Source organism: Pelecanus crispus, chromosome 3 (genome assembly GCF_030463565.1).
Source record: "Pelecanus crispus isolate bPelCri1 chromosome 3, bPelCri1.pri, whole genome shotgun sequence".
Taxonomy (NCBI): domain Eukaryota; kingdom Metazoa; phylum Chordata; class Aves; order Pelecaniformes; family Pelecanidae; genus Pelecanus; species Pelecanus crispus.
Genome location: NC_134645.1, coordinates 19,490,038 through 19,513,933, shown reverse-complemented (window position 1 = coordinate 19,513,933; position 23,896 = coordinate 19,490,038). Strand labels below are relative to the sequence as shown.

The 23,896-nt window shown below is 48.1% G+C and overlaps 1 protein-coding gene across 1 annotated transcript in view; it reads right to left on the bottom strand.

Annotated features, from left to right (window-relative positions):
• SLC35F3 (solute carrier family 35 member F3) overlaps positions 1–23,896 on the bottom strand; it is a 196,456-nt gene that overhangs the window by 13,001 nt on the left and 159,559 nt on the right. The window contains exon 4 of the mRNA XM_075708042.1: positions 319–538. Coding sequence (XP_075564157.1) covers positions 319–538 — 220 coding nt within the window. The remainder of the gene's footprint in view (positions 1–318; positions 539–23,896) is intronic.

Below are 23,896 nucleotides of genomic sequence, written 5' to 3'. Positions count from 1 at the left end.
AGGGGCCAGCAAAGGCTGACGCACGTCCACAGCAACATGGAGATAGCAACTATCCTTTGTGCCACACTCTGGAGCAAGTTACCTGTTTTCTGAACGAAAATACACAAAGGCACGAGGCTGGGGAAATGGGGAGTCTGGGAGCTCACAGGCACCTGGGCAGGCTGCAGGGAAGGACGCGTCCCTGCTCCGCAAGGATTTCTGTGCCCGCTCAGCTGGCTGCATTGGGTGCTGCTCGACTGGGCTGGCAGGAGGGAAGGGGAAAAGGAAAGGCAGAAGGGCGAGGGGGAAGAAGGGAGACAGAGATAAGGAGTCACTTACCCTCACTCCCATGAACCTGTCCCTCAGAACGATCCATGAAAGCAAGAACACAAAAGCTTTGTTGCAGCAGAACAACACGGAGACATCCGTAGTGTTTATTTTCTTTATTGCATGTAAGTAAAGGTAGTTTGTGAGTGTCCAAAGAACACCAAAGGGTGCTGCCTTGGTAAAAAACACCTTCAAAGTCAAGCCATTGTCTCCAAAAAATCGGCAGCACTCCCTAAAACAAGGGGAGAAAGGCAGTATTATTACACAAGCCAGTCACAGTCTGCAGCAAATATATGTTTCTTTTCTTTCTTGCTCCTCTTCTTTTCTTTGGGGAAAGAGGGGCACACACCTTAAACAGGAGAACAAAAACAAGTTTCAGCATCTGTTGCAACAGTGGTATGAACAGGCGTGGGCTGCAAACATGGGAGGGACAGCAACAAAAGAGCGAGGGGAGAGGTGAAGCCAGGAGGTGCAATTTCACCCTTGCCATGAGCGCCTTCACGGTGGACATCTTGAAACGGTGCGGGGTCATCCTCGCCCTTTCACCCCTGTGGGCACCGGGATGCTGAGGTGCCAGGGCTGGCAGCAAAGCCCCTTGCTCCTCGCTCCTGCTGCAGCCACGGGACCCTAGTGCCCATCTGTGCTCCTCTATGCAGGGCTTGGAAGGAGCCTCACAGGAGCCTGGTTTGCGGTTTTTCCACCCAAGGGGAGGGATGTGGCTCAAGCCCCCCAGCAGCAGTAGGGGCAGGAGCCGGAGGAGACGGCTGGCAGCTGCCCGCTCCCTCTGGGGTGAGAACATGCACTGGGACATGGCGCGGTGGCACCCGGGGACACGCTGGGTCAGCTGGAGCAGCAGCGTGGAGTCAGGAGCTCACATGTACAGCGAGGGCTGGGGATGCTGCGAATCCCCAGGCGGGAGGCTGCCAGAGCAGGTACGGCCCTCATGCAGGAAGAGGAAACACCAGCGCTTTATTCGTGTCCCGGATGCGCTGGCGGGGAAAAGGAGAACAGGAGGTGATGGGTGCAGCCTGGCCCTGCTGGCATGGCTCCGGGAAGGCAGCGGGTGGGGGCCGGGATGGGGCCGCAGGGGTCACCTCTGTGGAGGTGCTGCCAGGGGAAGCCTGCATGCAACCCGCTTCTGCCAGGCAGCAGAGCTGGGAGCTGCCGGCTGCGCTGTCTGCACGGAAATGCAACAACGCAAAGAAGAAACGCAGTGGTCTGCGAGGCGGAGGGTGCAGCCTGCAGCCTGCTGAAGTGTGCAGGTGGCAGTCAGCGGTGGTGCCGCGGCCTGTGCTGGCTTTGCTTGCTTTCAAACCTGCAAAACCCCTGAGGCCCTGAAGTACTTTAACGAGGTGCTTTGACAAAATCTGAGCAAAATTAAATTTTCCTCTGACAATGAATGCCAAATAGGTTTTCACTGCTGCCTTGAATGTCAAGCTGTTTGTTTCCTGAGATTGGGCATGTAAGGCTCATTATTTGGAGTCTGATGAAAGTGTGATTTTGATCCGCTTTCTCAGAAGATGGGGCTGTATCAGGTGATTACCTAAAGAAACCCATCCACGCTCTGAGCCTCTTCAGATTCCCCCCATCACTAACTCTACACCTGTCTACACCCCCTTCCGCTGCAGCAGGTACAAGGCTGGAGGGTAGAGGAAATGCATTTTTTTGTGTCTGTTGGGTTTTGTCGCCTGCCACTCTCTTATACCAAATCATGGTTGTGCAGAACTTGCCCATCGCTGGATGTGATGACCCTGGGCTTTGGCTGCTGTACGCGGACCCTTCCATCTGAGCAGCTGCTTCTGCATCGTGTCACTCAGTGTCACAGCCAGCACATCAGTGTCCCTTGTCCTCTATGAAATTACCTGCTGGCAGCAGCCTATTCCCTGCCAAACCTTTTAACTGCCTCTCTATATCAGTAAAAGAGCTACCCCTCTGCACCAGAAACCACAGCCTGACTTCCCACCTTGCCGGCACCGTGCAAGGCCGTTCAGGGATGCACGCAGCACTGACAGACGCTGCCGGTGCTCAGCACGTGGCCTGGATGCACTCTCCCCTTCCACAAACACTATATCCAATTCAAGTCTGGCCTTCAGCCCTGCGAAGCACTGCCTGCACCAGCCACCTGCCACAGCGGACACAGGCAGTGCACGGGGACGCAGAGAGACATTGGAAAACCCCATCCCAAACTTCACTAGAGGCTTAAACCTGCTTCCCAAGACACCGGGGGGGGTTTGACTGCCAGGGTGTCACAGGCAGCCAGTCTAATGCTCTGAAGACAAAAAACGCAGGCACAGTTTAAATTAAATGACGTTAAGTAAGATTAGTATGAGAAGGACAGGAAGGCCACAGTCAAATGAAGGGATTAAAATGGAATTTATGTTGGGAATCATTCTGGGGGAGAAAAGTTCCTCCTGCCAAAAATCTGTTCCCCACATATAGAATTGGGTATCACTGTTTCATATACAGTAGAAACACGTGCTTTTACTGTACTGTGGTCCTGATTCTTGTTCAGCAGATACCACTGGATCTGTACAGTAGCACAGCCTGGCACTCGCCCCCATCCCTGAAGCACCCAGTGTAGTGCCATGATGCCCCAAAGGACAGCCTTGCCCAAGCATGGATCAGGACCCTGAGCTGTATTTTCCCCTTCGGGAGTCTCCTCTCACTGCTCTATGCAATAAAGCTTCCTTTTAGCTCTTTTGTCTGGTTTCACCAAGTCTGAATTGCTTCTTGCAGGCTAGCTCTTTATGGCAGAGGTTTCCCCATCCGGTACAGGTTGTAAGGGAGCTTCTCCCCGAGGACACCTGGGGCTGCGGAGGGTGCTACCAGACATGCACCCACGTGCACAGCGAGTGCCATTGTCCAAAATGAGTGCACTGCTGAACCGTGGGCTTTTTGTGGGGGTAGCAGACGGGTTAGATGGCTTTCTTGGACTTGGCATCTTCAGTGAAGTCTGAGGAGCGTTAGGGGAAATGTGGTATGTTTTGTGTGCAAGGAGGACTATATACCGTACAATAAACCGCCTCACAATTAATTGTATCCCCAGGTTTGCAACTGCTTATCAGGGAAACTGATTTTTCCTTGGTGCCATAACACAGCTTGTGAAGTTGTACCAGGAAACATTTGATGAAGAGTGTTGTCAGTGAGTGATGGTAGATAAATAGTTATGGGAAGCAAGACAGGACTGTCATATAACCTAGACTGTAATCCCAAAACAGTTGGGGGACGAGATCACTCCAGAAAAAAAAAACCTCCAACTTTAAATATTTTGACAGAACATTTTGGACACAGTCGCTCCTGCTGTCCAGTAATTTCAGTTTTGCCCACAAGGGTACATTGTACCCAATGAGTATCCTGATGTTTCATGGATACTCTTTGGCAAAAACAGAGCTAGTGTCCTGTGGTGCTCCAGGCATGCCTGACTGCCTATGAATATTTTAACAATCTCATGTGCTAACAAAAATGTTATTTTTTAAGAAAGACAAAACCCACCCTACCCGGAGGGTAGTCTGTAAGCATTCAGCATCCTTTGGAGCCCAACTCAGCACCATGGACCCTTGTGTGAGGCCTCACCCCAAGTCTCTCAAAGCTACGGGACAGATGGGGAGCTGGTGTCAGTTCCTTGAGGTTTTACAGGACAGACTCTTGCAGGTCTACTTGCCCTGGGCAGGACACGGACGGAGTCCTCTACTTGCACTGGAGCAAGTCGACTGCCGCCGAGTTGGTGGGGAGACAGCATTGGGTATCTCCTCCTGGGACAAGTGTGCAGTGGTGGTGGAAGAGCTGCTGGGGAAGTGCCCCGCTCCAGCAGGGAGACCACCAGCCTCCTCTGGCTTTGACTGCTGGGGTCAGCAGCCAAACTATCTAATTTCCAGGATAAAATACACTTTCTGCCTCAGTTTATCCAGGCTTCGGTGAGCCAGTCCTGCTGCACACCTAGCTCTAGCTCATCTAGGGTGAAGAGGGAGTGTTACCAGATGCCTGGAGGCTGCAGACTCTTCTCTTTGTTGGGTTCATCTCTGGGACTAAATCCCTGGTGTTTGTTAATGTGGGCAATTTGCTAGGCGCAGCATCACTACAAATGCCTACAACTGCTTATGGCAAGCCCTGTGCCCAGGCACTGTGACACTGGAGTGGGTTTTCCAGCAAGCGGAGCCAAGCAGGGCTGTCACGGTGTGTGCACAACCAGCCCCTGTTGGTCACAGTCCCCTGTGGGCTCCCTCTCCCCACTCACACAGAGCGTGCACTGCTGCCCATCATCCCTTAGACTCGCTGCAAAGTTTTCAAAGATCTCCTGGGCCGTACACCTATTGAGTGAGAGACCCTGGCCTATCTTAAATAAAGGCACAGTTAACAGCAAGCGACTTTATTTATAGCGTGCATATTTTCCATGTACCTCCAAGATATCCAGCTGGAGGAGGTCCTCAAGATGCTTTGGTAGTTCCCTGTGAGATGAATGTGCGTGCATGTGGCTCTAATAACCTGGCAGAGTGCGGAGTCCTTTAGGTATGTACAAGCAACTTTTTATGTTTGAGCCAGGACCCCAGGCTCTGTTCAGAGTTGCTGGAGATGCACGTCCAGATGCCTTTGCTGCCCACCTCAGGAGGCACCGAGTCAGGAAGAAGCTACTTCTATTTCTCTCTTTCAGCTCTAAAAGGGACCCCAGGGTGAAGAGCACAGACATGGGCACCTACAGCGCACGTCCGGCAGGAGAAATCACAGGCCCTGTGTTAAAAGAGAAATTGTCATAAAAGACTGACCAAACCTATACCTGCCTTCATTACCAGAAATCCTGTGCCTGCTGGTCTCACCTACCACTTCAACCCAAAAGCTGCCTTGCTGCTCGCTTGCTTATACAGTTTTGTCTGCTGGGCTCACCCTACTTTGCCCATGGAGCAGTGGGGCTTTCAGTGTGGACAATGGCCAGAGAGGCCATAGGGGAACGCTGACGGCGTTGCCCTGGCCCTGTGCATCCCTGGGTCACGCTGAGCATAGCTTCTCCTGGGCCGGGAAGCTGCCCTGCAGATGTCCTGAGACAAACTCTCCTGAACTCTGTGTAATCCTCCAGCATGAGAAGAAAATTCCTACAACTGCTAGGCTGTTTCCAGATAAGGCCGCAGCAGACAGCAAGGAGCTTTGGCGTTGCAGGGTATAATACTGTATTTTTGAGATAAACTAGCTTCCTGCATTATTTTCCTCAATTCTGCCGTCATGAGCTAGAGCTCCATTGTAATCACAGCAGTTGGTTTAAAAAATGTATGGCATTAGACAAGGCAACAACAAAGGCCTGTGTAAGACTGGAATGGAAATGTCAAAGGAAGGATATGGGAAGGGAAATGTACTGGCTTAATCGCTGCAGCAGCAATAAAGAAAAGCTTGCTCGCACTCAGAAGTGTCATATCCATGTTCACAGACAATCTGAAGGCTCATGACTGAAATAAAAGGCAGGATTACACTGCTGGGAGGAGGTCTACATGTGGACTGAGAGAATTGCAGCCTGGTTACATGTGGCCCTTGGGAAATGTTTCTAGAGACGTTACAAAGTGGACGTGCTCGCTGTGGGGTGTTGCTGAGGGGGCTGCTGCAGCAGGCATCTTTGCTGTGTGTTGGGGTAACAGGATGGTGCGGGCGAGAAGAAGGGGCACACGCTTGGCCTGGTTGCTCCCTAATTCCTCAGGATGCCAACCGGGATGGTTGGCATAAAGCCCACAAAGCCCAGCTGGGAGCAGAAGTGGCTGCCTGGCTTTCAGGGCATCCTCTGCACAGGAAGACAGCGGTGGGGAGAGACAGAAACCTGCTTGTAGGTATAAAATAAAGTAGTGGGCACCACATGGCATGACTCAATCCACCTTGCTGCTGCTGTGGCGCAAGCCCCTGCAGTAACAGCCCCTGAGCAGGGGTTAGCAAGTCCTGACCAGCACTGGCCGGGCTGATGTACCAGCGGTCCCCTATTCCAAATGGGGATCCCCCGCCGCTTGTCACAGGATGCCCTGACAACTTAGCATGGCCTGATGGAAACGTGTAATGTCACTCGGGAATGGCACGTAGCTGCTACGGCACTACAGGAACCACACTGGGATGAAAGATAGCACAGAAAAGCCTAAGACATGAAGATCTTACTGTTTGTATATTTACTCTAAATGGTTTGCTGGTTTCTTAATCTCTCATGTACTAGTTCTTGGTTTTCCTCATAATCATTTTAGTGTCTATCTTCATTAACCCAGCAAAGGGCAAATTAGCTCTGCCCCGTTAGGCATGTCTCCAGCACAAGACTAGCAAAATACCTCCGTCACTGAAACTGAGCATCCCTAGTAAAGTAAATCAGAAGTAGCTAGTGCCAAAATTGCATGCTAAGTAAGAGTTAATCATATTGAAAGCAGGTGTTGCGGTCAAATAAAACTTGCAAATAAAATATGACAGTAAAGCTCCATGTTTTCCTCACTGAGCTCACAGTTATATGTTCAACACTATTCACATTCCACTCTCTATTTTGTCTTTAACCATTGCTAGGTAGTCGGGATGTTCCTCCACTGCTTTGAACCTCATGCAAATGAATGTATAAAACTCTGCCAAGACTGGAAGGAACGCTTTTTGCTCCCATTTTGCAAAAAAAAAAAACCCACCTATGAAGAGGAAAGGTAGACAAAAACCAGAAAAAGCACACACAGTACGTTCCCCCAGGCCAGGGGTTTGGTCTCTTGATACTTACTGCAGAACAAACCTATGCCAGAAAGGTTAATAAGCCATTAAAGCTGCCATTACATCTTTGGGAAAGATGCAGCAAAGTAGAAAATATCTGGGAGGAATACACACCCTAAGGGAATACTTTGCACAAGTCAATTATTTCTCCTTTCCAGACTGTTAACTTTTGTTACAATTTTCTCATTGCAATGTTCATACTAGAGCCTTCTCCTCTGAAGCAGGTTTGGATATGCTGTTGCTAGTAGCAGGTGATATTTTTTCTTTGTCGACTGTGCTTCTTACTTTGACCTTGCAAGGTCTGTACCTGCAAATTGAATTTGGCTAAATTGCTCCTGATTTTCAGCAGAGTGAGCATTGCTTCCCTGGAGCACAGCAAAGCCACCACCGCGCCAGAGAATCTAGCCTCTTGATTAGAGATTGGCAGGCAAAACATGTTTTGCTAATCCCTGCACTGATTAGGCCTGCACATATAAATAATCTGCAGATGCACTGTTCACAGTCGTACCTTTTCTGTTCAACGTACAAAAAAAGAGACATGGACTCAAATGTCATGCCATGTCTTCTGGGGGGACTCACAAGCCACTTGGAGCAAGCAAAAGCAAAGACCACAGACGAGGTGCCCTGGCTGTTAAAAGGAGGGAAGGAAACTAAACCCAAGTTCAATTTCTCATAGTGAAAAGAAATTCCTGGGACATTTTTTCATAATTCATCTTGTTAGAGCCACAGCATCCCTCATGCATTAAGGTCACAAGTGGAGGTAAGTAGAAGACTGTTGTGCATACAAGAGATACAAGTTAAGCCAAAATACTCTTCAAAAATGCTCTCCAGGAATGTACTTGCTGTGTTTCCCAGAAAACAGGATCATGCCTCTAGCTCCACTTCCTCACTCCCTGAGCCAGTGCTGATGTGAATGGCAGTCATGATAATATCAGCCTCTCAGGTGGGCAGATTTCGAAGGAGTGCAAGTGAAGGGTGGACTCATGAACCCCATTTTACAGATGTGCAAGCTGAGGCTCAGAGAACTGAAGTCCCTGGGTGCTTGAAAGAGGTAGGATGAGGGCTGCCTGTAGGCTGCACCTTCAGAGAGCTGGGCATTCACTTTTCCTGCATGTTTATTTTATAGCCAACTTCTGTTACTTATCGAGACAGCCCCTGAGTGCCTTTTTCCTGAATCACCGCAGGTTCACATGCCAGCAGAACAGTTGCATGGAGGCTCCCGTGGCGTGTCCCAGATCATAAAACACTGCGAATAAATACACTAGCCTCAGCATTTTGCAGAGAGGTGCCCGGGATTCCTGTGGTGGCTTTTATTGCCCCGCTGGTCCAAGGGTCCTACAACAAAATCTGTACACCCCTGACTCCAGCTTTCCTCCTGTGCACCCGGAGCAGCTCAGGAAAGCTGCTGCTTCCCAGTGCTTGGGAGGGCACAAGCTCCTCCTCGACTTCCACAGGACAGAAGTCCGAGACCTGCCCTGGGTGTGCTGGTGCCCCTTGCCCATGCCACCACCTGCACTGCCCACTGAGGCATGCGGCAGCCCATGGCCATTAGCCAGAGGATAGGGCCAGCGGAGCAGCCGTGTTGCTCCTCAGAGACACCCTGTACTTATCCAGTCCGGTCTGTCCGTGCTGGGGACTGAACTAGAGCTGCAGAGTGTGGCCCTTTGGTCTCTCATTACACCCTGCCTAAGGGGAGACTTTAGCCCCGCAGCCCAGCAGGTAACATCAGCCCTGGTGACAGCACTGGCTTCTGGACTCGGAGGCAAGGCATGTCCCTTTTTTTCCTGGAAAATGCCTGGCATGTTTCAAGTGGCTGTATAACTAATACTGCCCATGGTAATGGCTGTTGATGGGGCACCGTTAAGCTGTTTAGTGAGTGATTCATCACAATCAGACATTTTTCCTTTACCAGATTTGTGACAGAAGAGCTGAAGAAATGCTTGGCTAATGTCAGAAAATCACAAGTTTAGATCATCCTGTCCTTAGAAAGGACAAGGTAGCAAGCACAGGCTGTCATAAAAGCACCATTTTTTGCATCTAATTTCACAGGGAAAAATTTCTTTAATTGATTGCTCCTGTCTTTAGGGCCAGGTCAATTTGACAGCATGTCTACAAATCTTACATGGCAGAAAATCCACGCAGAAGGTCACTCATGGACCATACTGTGCTGTGCCATGCCAGCGTGCTGCTCCCAGCCCAGCAACGAGCCTAGGTCCATGCCAAAACCATCCACTCACGGCTGCCACAGTAAGGAGAGTTTATGACCTTTGGAAGAAGGGGCAGGCAACTCAGGAGGACTACAAAGGTGTCGTGAGATTATTCAGGGAGAAAATTAGAAGGGCCAAAGCCCAACTAGAACTTAGTCCGGCTACTGCCATAAAAGACAATAAAAAATGTTTCTATAAATACATTAGCAACAAAAGGAGGGCTAAGGAGAATCTCCATCCTTTATTGGCTGTGGGGGGATGAGGAAAAGGCTGAGATACTTAATGCCTTCTTTTTGCCTCAGTCTTTAATAGTCAGACCAGTTGTTCTCTGGATACCCAGCCCCCTGAGCTGGAAGACAGGGATGGAGAGCAGAACGAAGCCCCCATAATCCAAGGGGAAATCGTTGGTGACCTGCTACACCACTTAGACACACACAAGCTATGGGGCCAGATGGGATCCACCCAAGGGTTCTGAGGGAGCTGGCAGAAGTGCTCACCAAGCTAACTTCCATTTTTATCAGCAGTCCTGGCTAACCAGGGTGGTCCCAGTTGACTGGAGGTTAGTAAATGTGATGTCCATCTACAAGAATGGCTGGAAGAAGGATATGGGGAACTACAGGCCTGTCAGTCTGACCTCAGTGCTGGGGAAGGTTATGGAGCAGATCTTCTTGAGTGCCATCACAGCACGTACAGGACCAACCAGGTGATCAGGCCCAGCCAGCATGGGCTTATGAAAGGCAGGTCCTGCTTGACTAACCTGATCTCCTTCTATGACCAGGTGACCCACTTACTGGATGAGGGAAAGGCTGTGCATGTTGTCTACTGAGACTTTACTAAAGTCTTTGACACTGTCTCCCACAGCATTCTCCTGGAGAGACTGCTCATGACTTGGATGGGCATCCTCTTTGCTGGGTAAAAAACTGGCTGGATGGCCGAGCCCAGAGAGTAGTGGTGAATGGAGTTAAGTCCAGTTGGCGGCCAGTCACGAGCGGTGTTCCCCAGGGCTCAGTTTTGGGGCCAGTTCTGTTTAATATCTTTATCAACGATCTGGATGAGGGGATCGAGCACACCCTCAGTAGGTTTGCAGACAACACCAAGTTGCGTGGGAGTGTCGATCTGCTTGAGGGTAGGATGGCTCTGCAGAGGGATCTGGACAGGTTGGATCCATGGGCCAAGGCCAACTGTGTAAGGTTCAAAAAGCCAAGTGCCGGGTCCTGCACTTGGATCACAACAACCCCATGCAACGCTACAGGCTTGGGGAAGAGTGGCTGGAAAGCTGCCTGGCCAAAAAGGACCTGGGGGTGTTGGTCGACAGCCAGCTGAACATGAGCCAGCAGTGTGCCCAGGTGGCCAAGAAGGCCAACAGCATCCTGGCTTGTATCAGGAATAGTGTGGCCAGCAGGAGCAGGGAAGTGATTGTGCCCCTGTACTCAGCGCTGGTGAGGCCGCACCTGGAATACTGTGTCCAGTTTTGGGCCCCTCAATACAAGAAAGACATTGAGGTGTTGGAGCATGTTCAGAGAAGGGCAACGAAGCTGGTGAAGGGTCTAGAGAACAAGGCTTATGAGGAGCAGCAGGGGGAACTGGGATTGTTTAGCCTAGAGAAAAGGAGGCTGAGGGGTGACCTTATCACTCTCTACAACTACCTGAAAGGAGGTTGTAGTGAGGTGGGTGTCAGTGTCTTCTCCCAAGTAACAAGTGATAAGACAAGAGGAAACGGCCTCAAGTTGTGCCAGGGGAGGTTTAGATTGGATATTAGGAAAAATTTCTTCATGGAAAGGGTAGTCAAGCATTGGAACAGGCTGCTCAGGGAAGTGGTTGAGTCACCATCCTTAGAGTTATTTAAAAGACATGTCAATGTGGCACTTAGGGACATGGTTTAGTGGTGGACTTGGCAGTGCTAGGTTAATGGTTGGACTCGATGATCTTAAAGGTCTTTTCCAATGTAAACAATACTACGATTCTGTGGAGCAGAGCAGGATCCCGAGACGAAAAGCAGAGTGGGTTGCAGGGCTGTGCTCTAGCCCCAAGTCCAGCTGTGGGAAGGCGGCAGAGGGGAGCTACCATGGGGTGTGGGTGCTGCTTGTCTGGGGGAGCTTTCCAGCCACTCTTCCCCAAGCCTGTAGCGTTGCATGGGGTTGTTGTGATCCAAGTGCAGGACCCGGCACTTGGCTTTTTGAACCTTACACAGTTGGCCTTGGCCCATGGATCCAACCTGTCCAGATCCCTCTGCAGGGCCAGCCTACCCTCAAGCAGATCGACACTCCCACGCAACTTGGTGTTGTCTGCAAACCTACTGAAGGTGCACTCGATCCCCTCATCCAGATCGTTGATAAAGATATTAAACAGAACTGGCCCCAGTACACAGGTTTAGGGGCTGGATATGGTCCCATGGTTGCTGGCATCAGACCATCTGCGAGGGGGCAACACTGCCAGTGGGGCTTTCCCCCACAAGTGGAAATGGCTTTTACATTCTGTTCCTCTTGTGCAGTTCAGTGGCACATGATGCTCCAACACAATGTATAATTCAAAACATTTATTTTCAGCTTCATTTAAACTCAAGTGATGGTGACATGTCTCAGGGCTTGGAGGTAACACAGGACCCAGGGACATCGGACTGTGGAGGAGAGAGGTGGGAGATGGGGCAGTGCTGCCCACTTCCAGCTCCAAGTAACTGGGGGATTCCTTCAGAGGGACTGCAGGGTGGCAGGTCCCTCCATGACCCTCAACAGCTCATCCCACCCCTGCTGAGACCTGTGAGCTGCGGCTGATGGTGCCTGCAAGGAGCTCTGTGCCTCTTCTGACCTTCCAGGTGTGACTGGCAGCAACCCCAGGGTGGGAGTTTGGAGGCTTGGGGTGGAGGCAAGCCTGAAAATTGCACCCCCTTCCCACTGCCTGTGCCCCTTGAGAACCCCTTGCAGACCTCCTTCCTGTGGGAGGGAATGGAGGCAAACTGCAACCCACAGCCCCTTCCAGAGCTTGCAGGGAGGACAGAAGCAATGACCTGGCCAGGGAATGCCAAACCTTGAAACTAAGAAAGGATGGAGAAATTCCTGGTGTCAGGTACCCCAGGCCTGCTCTCCTCCACTCTGGTGGTGAATTCATGCAGAGTCAGTACATAGAAAAAGGCCTGAACTGAAGCTTAAACCAACAGGTAGATCTGGGGCTTGTCATCAAACCTACCTGATGACATGACTGAAAAATAACTGTTCAAGGGATTAAGCAGTTTCTCAGAAATAGGTATTACCTAAAATAGTCTAATGGCTTGTTAATGCCCATTGTCCCAAGCATATTTTTCTGTAAGCATGTTATTAAATGCAAGAAATGACCATAGAAGTCAATCCAGTGTCCAGCTGCCACTTTTAAATGTCTGTGTCTGATGTTGACCATTACTTGTTTCTATAGATGATTTGGGCCTAATGTTCTGCCTTTAAACTTTTATCTGTTCCAGGAGTTTCCAGCTCATTTGCAGAAAACTTGTTCTGATAGGCAATGAAATGAAAAAATTGTCTTCTCTTGAATGAAACAAAAAATCTCAGGGCTGATCTTTCTTCTCTGAACTAGAGAGACAGAAGCAATTGGTTTTGCTCAGCACTGTACATGTGCCAAACTAGGCATTTACACAATAAATGGTCCCAGGAAATGCTTAGCTATGGATTTACATAATACACCAGAATGGCTCCAAAAGAAGCAAATAATACAAATCTTACAAACCACCTGAATACACATTTCCAAGACAAGCCTTAGCACACACTCAGAAGCCTTAATGAGAGACTGTTTAAACTAACATTTAAAAAAAAAAAGCTTAAAAGAACAAGACCAAACCACAGGGAAAATTCACATACTGTAAACTGCTGCAGCAAAACACCAGGGTGGGAGTCTCAGGCTGCAGAAGCACAGGGAAAAGCCTGCAGCTTCCCCTGTGGGATGGTCCCCCATCCCACAATTTGCTGTGCCCAGGGCACTAAACCTCTTTGGTTTGCCTCCATCCATTTCCAGGGAAGAGCAGTAGTCCTAGGACACACTCTACAGCTTTTACATACATGACTGCAGCAAAGGCTGCAGGAAGTGGATTGCATTAGGATGAATATTTCATTTAATTTTTGCACCCAAACGTACTGCAGAGTTTTGCATCTAGGTTGTTTGTTGTGGGAGCAGGACCACCAGCCACCCCTGATGGCACACAAGGGAAAGTGTTAAGGAGAAGGTAAGGCTGTGCAGCAGCACTACTGCTCTGCCGATACTTTAAGAGGAAGAGCACCAGCTGTAGCAGTGCAAGCAGACATTGCACCAGATTTCCCATACAGTCACATCTGTCCACAAGCACCAGAGTAGCTGAGCTCACTCTGGGGTGTGTTATCACAGAGACCAGATGGTCCCTCCAAAGTCCCCCTTCAGTTTGCCACGTGAGGCAGCATTTTCTGCCTTTACACCTTAGAGGTACCCAGAGCCTGCATTGCTTTAAACTCTTCTGGATAATCAGCGTTATACAAATAAAATGTAATACTGTTGCTATATGCAAGCTCCAAACACCCACAGACCAGGCAGACATCACACTTGGACACAGAGATTAGCTTTTCAGTTACACTCAAAGACTGCTTCACGAAGCAGTTGGTTACTGAGCCCGCAAGGAGATGCATCCCTTGACTTGGTCTGGTGTAGCCCGCAGGATCGGCCTTAAATCTTAGTCAGAGCCCACCAGAGCAGTGGCCAGGAGGTACTCAGACTGGACATTTCCCTTCCGCAGCAGCAGTAGCTGAAGCTGGGAGGGGCAGCGAGGGGAATGAAAGCTTCACAGGTGCCTGGGGATTACTGGCGTGCCCATGGTGCATGCAGAGGGCAGGTTCCTGCTGCGTTTGGGGCAGAGCTGGAGGACGAGCGAGAGCGAACTGGCCCATTTGCATGGTGGGGTGTGAAGGAGGGAAGTTATGTCGGGACTTGACGTCATGCCCAAATGAAGTAAAGAGAAAAGGCTGTCAGCTCTGACAGCACCATGGAAAGCCACGTGCAGGCAGGCCAAGACAGAGCGTGAAGAGCAGTTAGTGAGCTGTATCGAAGCTAATGACGGTCCTTGAGGAGTTATGGAGCGAACTGACAAAATGAGCAGCAGCAAGTTGCCAGACAGTATTTACTCAAGAGTTCAAAAAAGCCCGACAATGAAACAGAGAATTCCTAACAGGGCTCTGTAACTTTGCCCTTAAAACTGCCTTCCTGCCCAAAGCAAGTATCGCATTGATTCTTCAAATCTCATTAGCACTGTGATTGTGGCTGGCCATCCAGTTTGAAGATGACCATTGCTGGTTAAAGACTGCAGTGCATCACCTCTTCCTCCTCCCAGGTTCATCAAGGAGCGATGAGAACAGGGAAGGCCCGATTCAAGGAGCACACTGACACAGCGAGGGCGTTGCTGCTGCTTGCAAGTATTTTCAGCCCAGTGGAATGGCTGGTGAGCAGGTGCCCTTAAAGCCTGACTCCTGCAGGATCGTTCCTGCCTATACCATGCACCTAATGACTGCCGTCTTTGACAAAAGGACACTGACTGCTCGGAGCAACTGAGTGCTAACAAATTCAGACCTTCCTGAGGATCTCCCTCTGCACCAGTCAGGTAGAGGTGGCCCAGGGCCGCTGGGTCCCCAGAGGGACCGCTCCCCCAGAGGCTCTTGCTCCTCACTTTTATCATGTGCTGCCGAAATTAAAAAACCCTGCAGGGCTCAGCTCTGCAGCCGCTCTGTGCTGCTGCTGCCCAGTGCCAGCGGCACCGCCGGCTTGCAGGGAAAGCCTCTCTGCAGGCGCAGCTTTCCCCTGGGTAGGCAGCAGCGCAATGCAGAACTGCCCCAGCCTCCCCAGAACCCTGGGGCTGGCCACACCCCAGCTTTTGGGAAGGGTACCCCAGCTGTCAGAGGAGCTGCTTCAGGGCCCCCTTCCTCACCCAGCGTGGCTGGGTGCTGTGCTGAGGAGCAGGGGCTGTGTCCAGGGCGGCCCAGGAGGTGTCACATGAATGTGTTTGCTAATGTTGGCCTTTAAAAGGTGAGTTAATTGAAATTTTGTGGGAAAAAAATAACCCCAAACCACAAACCCACATTGTTTTTAATGTTACCTAAGCGGATTAGGCAATTCCCTGCAGGTCTCAGCAGTTTGGAGAGGCACCTCAAGCAATGTTACAACACTTCAGTTACTGAAAAGATGAAAAGTCTCCCAGGGAAAGCACTGGAAAGGGCGTTGGGAGCCTGAATTTGAGGTCCATGGTGACGCTCTATCACAAATTCCCCATGTGAGCATGGCTGAGTCCCCCAGCCAGCTGGTCCCCCCTTGGCTCGGCAGCAGGGCGTGAGGGTACAGGCTCGCTGTTATTTCCCAGGGCTGTGTTGAGGTAACCGCAGGCAAGCATTTGGGCAGCATTCGGCATGTGGTGAGGGACAGCATATACAAACTAAAGCAGAGAAAACCTAAACATTAGGCTCTCGAGGCTTTCACTGCCGGAGTCAAAATCGTCACTGCTCTCCGTCATCACCCAAAATTTCCATTGACGTCAGTGGATGTTGTGGGTATGAAAGGCCTGCAGTGTCTGAAACTGTCCAGCGATCGCTTGTGGATATCTTAAGCTTGGCCTGATGTGATTTATATCCGGCTTGTACTCTTCAGGTGTGACCCGAACCACTTACTACTTTTTGGAACAGTCAAAATGAAACTTTTAGGAGAAGCTGGCCAGCTGGCCTCCTGTGAATTGGATTTTTGTAGTGGTTGGTATAGGCAGACAAAAAAGCATGCAAGAATAAAATGCTTTTCTAATAGCTGCTGTCTTGGCTTCTGGAAATGGGGGCTTTTGGCTCTGCTGATTGAGAAGCACAGTGCTGACAGGAGGGGGAACAGTGCTGTTGTGTCTTGGGAGAGGGAAGCAACAAGACAACAGACAATATAACGAGGAGAGAAATGTCTCAGTGACAACACTGGCTATGCAAACACCCTGAGACAGCTATTACTGAAACACACATAGATATAGATGTATATATGTTGGAACATGTATCTAGGATACACATACACACATACACTCACACGCACATTTACTTTGGACCTTTATGCCTGTGGATTGTCAGAAAGACTCTGTGTGGAGATACGGTTCCAGCTGGGCATAGCCCTGCCAGCCCATGGCCCTTCTCGCTGGCGATGCCAGCCTTAGGCTGCGGGCATAAACTATTGGCTCTGAAAATCCTCACTCCATAAGAGCATCACGCTGTAATACAGAAAACGAGGGAAATAAATCAACTTCATAACCTAAGTACTAATTTTTCAGCACCATGACAGGATACGGGGACAGCTGGGAACAGGAAGGCACGTGAGTCAGGAGATACCAAAAGAGACACCATCAACTTGGCAGCTAGTCAATGAAAAGTAAGTAAGTTATACAAAAAAGAAAGCTGAGAGCTCACTGACATAACAGAGAAGCTGACATTTACGACGCACAAATTGCCCCTAGATGCATTAAGTAAACCAGGATATAGAAAGGAAGTAATCTTTTCTAAATACTTGTATTTGTGGTCATTTTTAGAGTACCTTGTATCAAGAACAGGTGAGTCTTTTCTGTTTGAAGTTTGTTTGCCTTTCTAATTGCACTGCTGATGTCCATTTAACACAAAACCAGAGCACTCTCTGCCCCGACTTACTCTCCGTCCTTCAGCAATGTCATCCCAATCCCGCACACGGCAGCGCAGCAAGGAGGGGATTGAGTCCTGAACAACCCATGGAAGGGGACTGAGGAGGTCTCAAGACGCTGTGATAGCATCTACACTCATCCCAGAGCCTGATTTAACAGCACCCTTCAGAGCGTAATGTTCTTTCAAAAGCAGCCAGTGAGAGATTGAGAAACTCGGCGGTCTAATGTCCCATGAAGTGAAGGAGTACATCTGATGAGTTTGGTGCCAAAACGGTGGTGTTATAAAATACAACATACAGCACTTCTGAGATTCATATTTCCAAACAGCTTTACTTGTTTTGACTTTTCTCCCAATAGGCTAGTCCTTCAGAAAACATGTTCTATGATACATTGCTGTTGCTGGCTGCATTAATTTTGTGCAAGACCTTAGTATAAATGGCAAAAACAGAGTGATACGTAACACAAATTGAATGGCTTCTCTCTGCATTACTGGAACATTTAGGTCTCTCAAGTGGCATACAATAACTGAGAATGGCTTGGAAATCAATTACCTGTTGTCTAAGAGAAATATGTAATTTTTGGTTCCCCATACGAACACTTTCTTGTTTGAACAGTAAACACACACTGTGTTTTTCAAGAGGGCTTGGATAGCACAGAAATGGAGCCATAGCAGCTGAAACTCCAAGAGACTGTGCTCATGAAAAGGTAGGTAGATAAAGCTCCAGTGAAGAGTTGTGGGAACTCTTGTGGTTTGAATCTTTGAGAATATGTTCTACAAATGCTGTCAGAGAGTTGTAATTTTTTTTTTTCATTCAATTTCCAGTGAAACAAAATGCTCATTGACTGAAACAGAAGCTTCTGAAGAAGGGTGCAGGTTAAAAAAACTTTTACAAAAATACTGAAAGAGGTTTTGAAATTGTTCCATTTGAACATTTTAAGTGAAATCTGCCTTTTTAATTCAAAATGAATATTCACTAAGTCTATAGTGGAAAATAATGGAAGTGATCAAAATCAGCAGACAATATTAAAAAAGAATAGGCAAGAACCTATTTTAGTTGAAAGGTGGTTTTATTTTCATTTCCCATCTGTGGATGCTCTTGGATTTCACCTTGCATCCATTTGGAACAAGATTTCTTTTAAAATTTCAAAATGCCTATTATCCCTTAACAACTCTTCAATGTGACTGCATAAAAGGCTGTCCCAAGCTTCATAGCCAAGAAAGAACTATGTCTTGAGGTAGGGGAGTTTTCCCTCTATAGCCTTACAATATAGTTTATAGTTATCTTCATAAATAAGACCCACAGGAGGAAGTATTAAAAGAAACCATAAACCTGACTCTGCTAGAGAGATCATACACGTGCCAGTTCAGCAGCCTTGTCTCTAAAGAATTTTCTCCTCCCTACTTTTCAGAGTTACAAAGAAGTCTGTAAAATTACGGGCACTATTACATGAGGATCCTATGTAAAAGCAAAACTTCCTCTGAAGACTATTCTCAAGGCATAGAGTACAGAGCATCAACTTAATTTTCTTCCTGAGCACCAGAGGCAGGTCCAGAGGATGGATCCAAGCCACATTTGTCTTTCAGACTTCTGGCACTCTGAGGAGTCTACATCCTTGTAGTTCTTCTTTCAAGCTCTTTTTATGCCTATGGACTGATGGGCCACTCACTCTTATGCAGTTCAGAAGGTGAATCTCAGTTTCATGCTCCATCATTCTGCAGGCCATGAGCCTTCCTCCTTCATACCCTCCAAAGAAGCGAGGAGGACAATCGAGTTCCATGCTGGGTCCTTCTTCCAGAGACGAAGCCGAGTTATCACAGAGCAGCTCTAGCAAATGCTTTGTCTCTGCTCTTGCAGCTCAGAAAATTTCCAGCTCCTTCTACCAGATCCTTGCAACTTCCCAGACACTCCAGGTGGAAAGCCCTTGACGTTTCAGAATTCTAGAAGACGGTAACCCTTGCCTCTCCTCTGCTGAAGCCAGCAGCCTCTGTTTCCAAAGGAGTTCTGTCCTTCTCTCCTTGAGAGCTGGGGAGAAAGGGCTGCCTATGGGCTGGATATACACAGGGTGTAAAAAGGTGTCTCCAGAGATCTGCCATTAGCAGATGCCACATGCCCATATGCATCTTCTCTGGGACATGGCCAGTGATGGAGAAGAGCTATGAAGCAGTCCATTAGACAGCAACAGATGCAGATGCCCTGCAGTTGCATCAGGAATGACAAACTCCAGCAGAGCCTTGCTTGCTGATGCTGATGTGAACTTGGGCACCAGAAGCAGGAGAAATAGCAAACAAATAACCCAGATTCAAAGAGCTGCAGTGACCCCACTATACATTGTGATGTACTGGATGGATCAGGTCTTTAAAACTGGTGGCAGCTGCCAAGCCTATTAAGTCTTATGCTCATCTAAATTCCAGACTGGTGTAGCTTTATTTGCTTTCCCAGTTACTATTGGAAATGTGGAGTGGCACATATGTGGGTCACCCTTGTGCCCCCACTGTTGGCTATTAAAGCAGCCACATTTGGTGTTGACTTTTCTTCCAGCTGCTGTCAATGTCCTACTCTGGACTTTTCAGCCAACATCCTCATTAGAGACAAATAAGAACATAAATACCTAATGGGTTTATTAGCCCTCAATTGCTTCATTCAGAATGAAGTAAAGCAAGCATGATATTAAAAAGAACAGAGAAGAAATATAAGGGGGGAGAGAGAGAGATCAGGTAGAAATCGATTCATTCTACAAGTAAACAAGAGCACTGAGGTGATTACACTGCTTAGAGGTTATAAGAAAATGAGATCTATTTGAAGTCCCTGGAAAGACCAGAAATGAGAACAGTGGTGAGGGATACTCAGGAATTTGAAGGAAGCAGAACTTAAGGAGGTTCAGATTTGCCAAATATAAAAACCAGACTCAAAGTTGAGATGGTGGTGCAAAATGGCACTTGCGACTAAAAATTGCTGGAAGCCGTGACTGCCCCTCTGAATGGGATGCTAGCCATTATTATTTACGTGCTTGGATGGGATACGTAGCTGTTCTTCAGAGGCCAGGAAGAAATTTGCTTTGAATCTGAAGCCTTCCACAGATACTGTGCTTCAGAGTGCTGATCTGTGTGTTTTAAAAATGTTAAATTATTTATATGAAATATTTCATATTTTTAAGGTTTTACTCGTACATGGTAAGAGATGGTAGAGCATCAAAAGTCTCTGGCTGGAGTCTGGTGACACAGAAGTATGAAAATATAAAAGAGTAGGGTCTTGTCACTACTGTGCATGTGTGTGGGGGAATATCAGTGTGGTTTGGCTGAGGCTGTTACAGCACACACTGCTCTCCTTCCTAGTGACATTTTTTGATGTACTTGTTCTTTTTCTTTTATAGTTTTATTGCCTACCAGACGGTTTCTTTTGGCTGCGCTTTGTGTGATCCTCAGTGCAAAGAAAACAGTTCTGTTCAGAGAAGCACTTTGAAAACTGCACTGATGAGGAGCAAGCTAGTGCCTCACTAGCATCTAATGTGCCATCCTGATCTTGGCTGTGAATCCACAAATTAGGATTTCAACCCCGTCACCACTGAAGGTACTGATTTACTTTGTGAAAGACTGGGAAACAGAAAGGAGCCTTTCTCTGCAACAGTAATAACACAGGAACTTTTCGGAACGAGATTCAAAACTCCTGAGTTAATGAATTGGAAAACCCATCTGCTGGTCCAAATGCCATACTCATGTCTTCAGCATGAAAATTACTGAAATAATAACACAACATAAGCCTTCCCCTCTGCCTGGTCTGTGTCAACGAGGCATTCACTCAGAGGTGCCTGTGAAGGGATGGTCCTGGACCAACCAGGGATTACCAGCCTGGGTCCAGCCAAGCCCTGTCCTGTCTCCAGCAGCTGCCAGCCATGGAGGCACTGGGACACGGCACACATGAAGAAATTCTTCCCCTGGGACACTGTCACTTTCTTAGCTTTCTCTTCCTGCTCTTCTGCTTCATCCACCTTGGCTGCATTAGCCATGTACCCTCACTCAGCCTCTAAGACATGTGTAGGTCCCTGCAGTTCAGGAGCAGTGAGAATAAATTACCATTTCATTAATTAAAGTGCTCTGAACCGCTCAGGTGTAAGTACAGAGCCAAAGTACAGCTCTATTGTCACTGACAGAATGATATGAACCACTGTGACAAGCTCCTGATCATCTGCTTGGCTCAGCTTGGACTTTGCCAGCTTTGGGGAGCGTGCTGCATGTGCCCAGTCTGCCAGCTGGCCCTGCCAAGTTGGGGACCTCTTTCTATGACAGGGCACCATCCATACTGGGTGCCATGATGGTGCTGGGATTCACTAGGACTACATCACTGGAGACAAAACAGCACAGCTACCTTCTGGGAATTAGCGTAGCAGACAGAGGAAGAGTCAGGATTATCCGGAGCGGAGATACACTGCCTAGCAAGAGCACCTGGAAGACTTTTGAGAAGAGCGCTTTGACATGTAAGTGGCAGAGGCTGACTGCTGACAGTAAACTTGAGGTGACTCAGGAACATGGTGTCTGGATTTGTCTCAGAAATGTGACTGTGACATTTGAAACTGCCAAATGAAAATGACAGCGCTTAGCCTGGATTTCCCTTAATCGGAATAGATCATGCATTTCATGCTAGAAATGTTCTGACCATTATCTGCTTCTGTGTTTATTACATTTTGATGTGCCTCTGGTAATGGCTTTAATAAACTGTCTGGAGTAGAGCCTGTTAAAGAGTTTTCTTATGTTTAGATGGCCAGATACCATGTGATTGACTGTAGCACAGATGAACATCCTTTGATGATAGAGGGTTTCTAAAATAAAATGTAAGAATATCAGGACAGACCTTCGCCTACTATAACCTGATTTAGGGTCACAAAAGTAATTTCTGTTCTCTGACAATTTTTGACTATAGGAATCAAATGCCTTTGATCAGCTAAGTGTGCAGCACATCCATTTTTACAGCATTTGCTTTTGGCTAAAATGAAATAGCTCTGTGACATACAGCTGCAGTTTATGGCATCTTCCTGGATTTAATGGGTAGAAGGAGTTACAGGGAGTGTGGGACTGTGATTTTCTGAGCGAGGCAGTAAGGGCTATGCAACGAGCTCCCTCCTGCTTGCTGGTTCTGAGAGCCGAGCTGCAGAGAGGAGAGCCAAGTATTTGCCAGATACGAAATTACCGGGTTCATTTGTCTTCCACCTTCTACTCCTGTGACATGCTTATTCCTTCCTTCATTTTGGAAAATGACCTTGTGATCCTTACTTCCAGGATCACACTCTGCTTCCAGAGCAGCTGCACAGAGAGCAGTGAAAAAAATCTGCTCCCTGCTATCACCAGGCAAAAGCACTGTTAGGGCAAAAAGCGCGGGGTGTCCTTGCAGCAGGAGTGAGCTCCTGCTGAGACCTTGCAGTTGGCCACCTACAAAAGAAACGGACTTTATCTAGCCATGATTAATGCCTGCCTTGTGGGCATGCCTGCTCTTTTTTTTAAATAATGGATTTATAAAGCCCGTGACTTAGACTATAATTGTAAAATGGCTTTTCTGGCCCTCTCCCAGATCTGTGGCTCCAGAGGCCAATATCAGAACGTGCTACATAATTTGGATCGGATACCCTTTGGTTGCAGTTATGGTCAGTGCAATTGCAGCCACGTACAATGGATTGCCTGCGAAATGAAAATGGTTGGGTTTATAGCAGAAAGCATGCGAGGAGGCGGCACGGGGCTGTTCTGAGAGTGGTTACAAGCAGAGGAGAGGAGCATAGTTAGTTGGCCTGTTTTGGTGTGCCTGCAAATCCTTGCACATGCATAGCAGGGGGTGTTGAAAAATTTAACAGAATTACTGCTGGGGATGTATCACAGCCTACATATTCTGCAAGCACTTGTCTCAGTTTAAGTTCAGACATGGATTAGTTTAACCAGATAACTTGTTGGCGTTATCTGAAAAAGCAGGTTTATATCTTTCTAAGACTCTAAGATTTCTTTTGACCTTGGATTTCATAAATGTCTTTTGGTTAAGCCACTTCATCCATGCTGGGCTCAGTGCTGCAAGCTTTCTGGGGGAGCTTCACAGTAAGACTTGTCATTTGCCTGCTTCTCACATAAGGCTTCCTTTTTCACTGCCATTAATAGGATCTGGACGTCTTACGTTATGTTGTGACATGAATGGGGTGAGATTGCAGCTTTATGTTGGCAGAAAGCCGATCTCAGGCAGAGGAGGAAACAGGCCTTTTGAAAATCCTGGGTTTATCGTCATCTATAAAGACATTTGTAATTATTTCCCTTCCTGTTCATCTGCCAGGTTGTGCTACTGCATCACACACTGTGTTTCTTAGGTTCATGGTGAGGTCCCTGAAGGGGTGAGAAAAGCATCCCCCCGATGCCCTCATGCTTCTGCCCAACTTTCTGCCAGCAGGTACTGTGGGACCACAGCCCTCCTCCACAGGGCCCCGAACAGCAGTTGCAGAAGTCAGCAATCACCAGTTAAATGAAAAATAGCAGATTTTAGCAGATATGTGCCTCAACCTTGACTGCAGGCTCTGTGGCACAGGCACCGCATTTGTTTCCCTGCTGGAAAAGCACCCAGCGCAAGCTGCTGGTGTGGATCAGGATTTGCTGGATGATAACTTCATGTAACTATTAAGCAATAATGATACTTACATGGCTGTGTGAGCCAGGCAAAGGAGTCGCAGGCTTAGATAATGGAGATTTAATCTAGCATGTACGCTAGGAGAGGAAGGGAATTATAAGTCAATAAATAGAGAACAAAAATGCATGAACGAACAGTTCAGCAAGGAAAATGTGTATGGGCTTGAGTGAAGCCAGTGCCAAGCCTGGGAGAAGGAGTAAGACAAAGAAGATTAAGGCTAAGTCTCCTTATTGCTCATGGCATCTGAAGAATGTGTAAGGTGATGGATGTGTTAATTAGCTCACTGCATCTCAGCAGCTGAAACAGTTGGTAGGTGGGCCATAAACCAAAATATTCCCAGCATGTGAGAGAGGCTGAGCAGGCAGCTTCAAGATTATATGGGA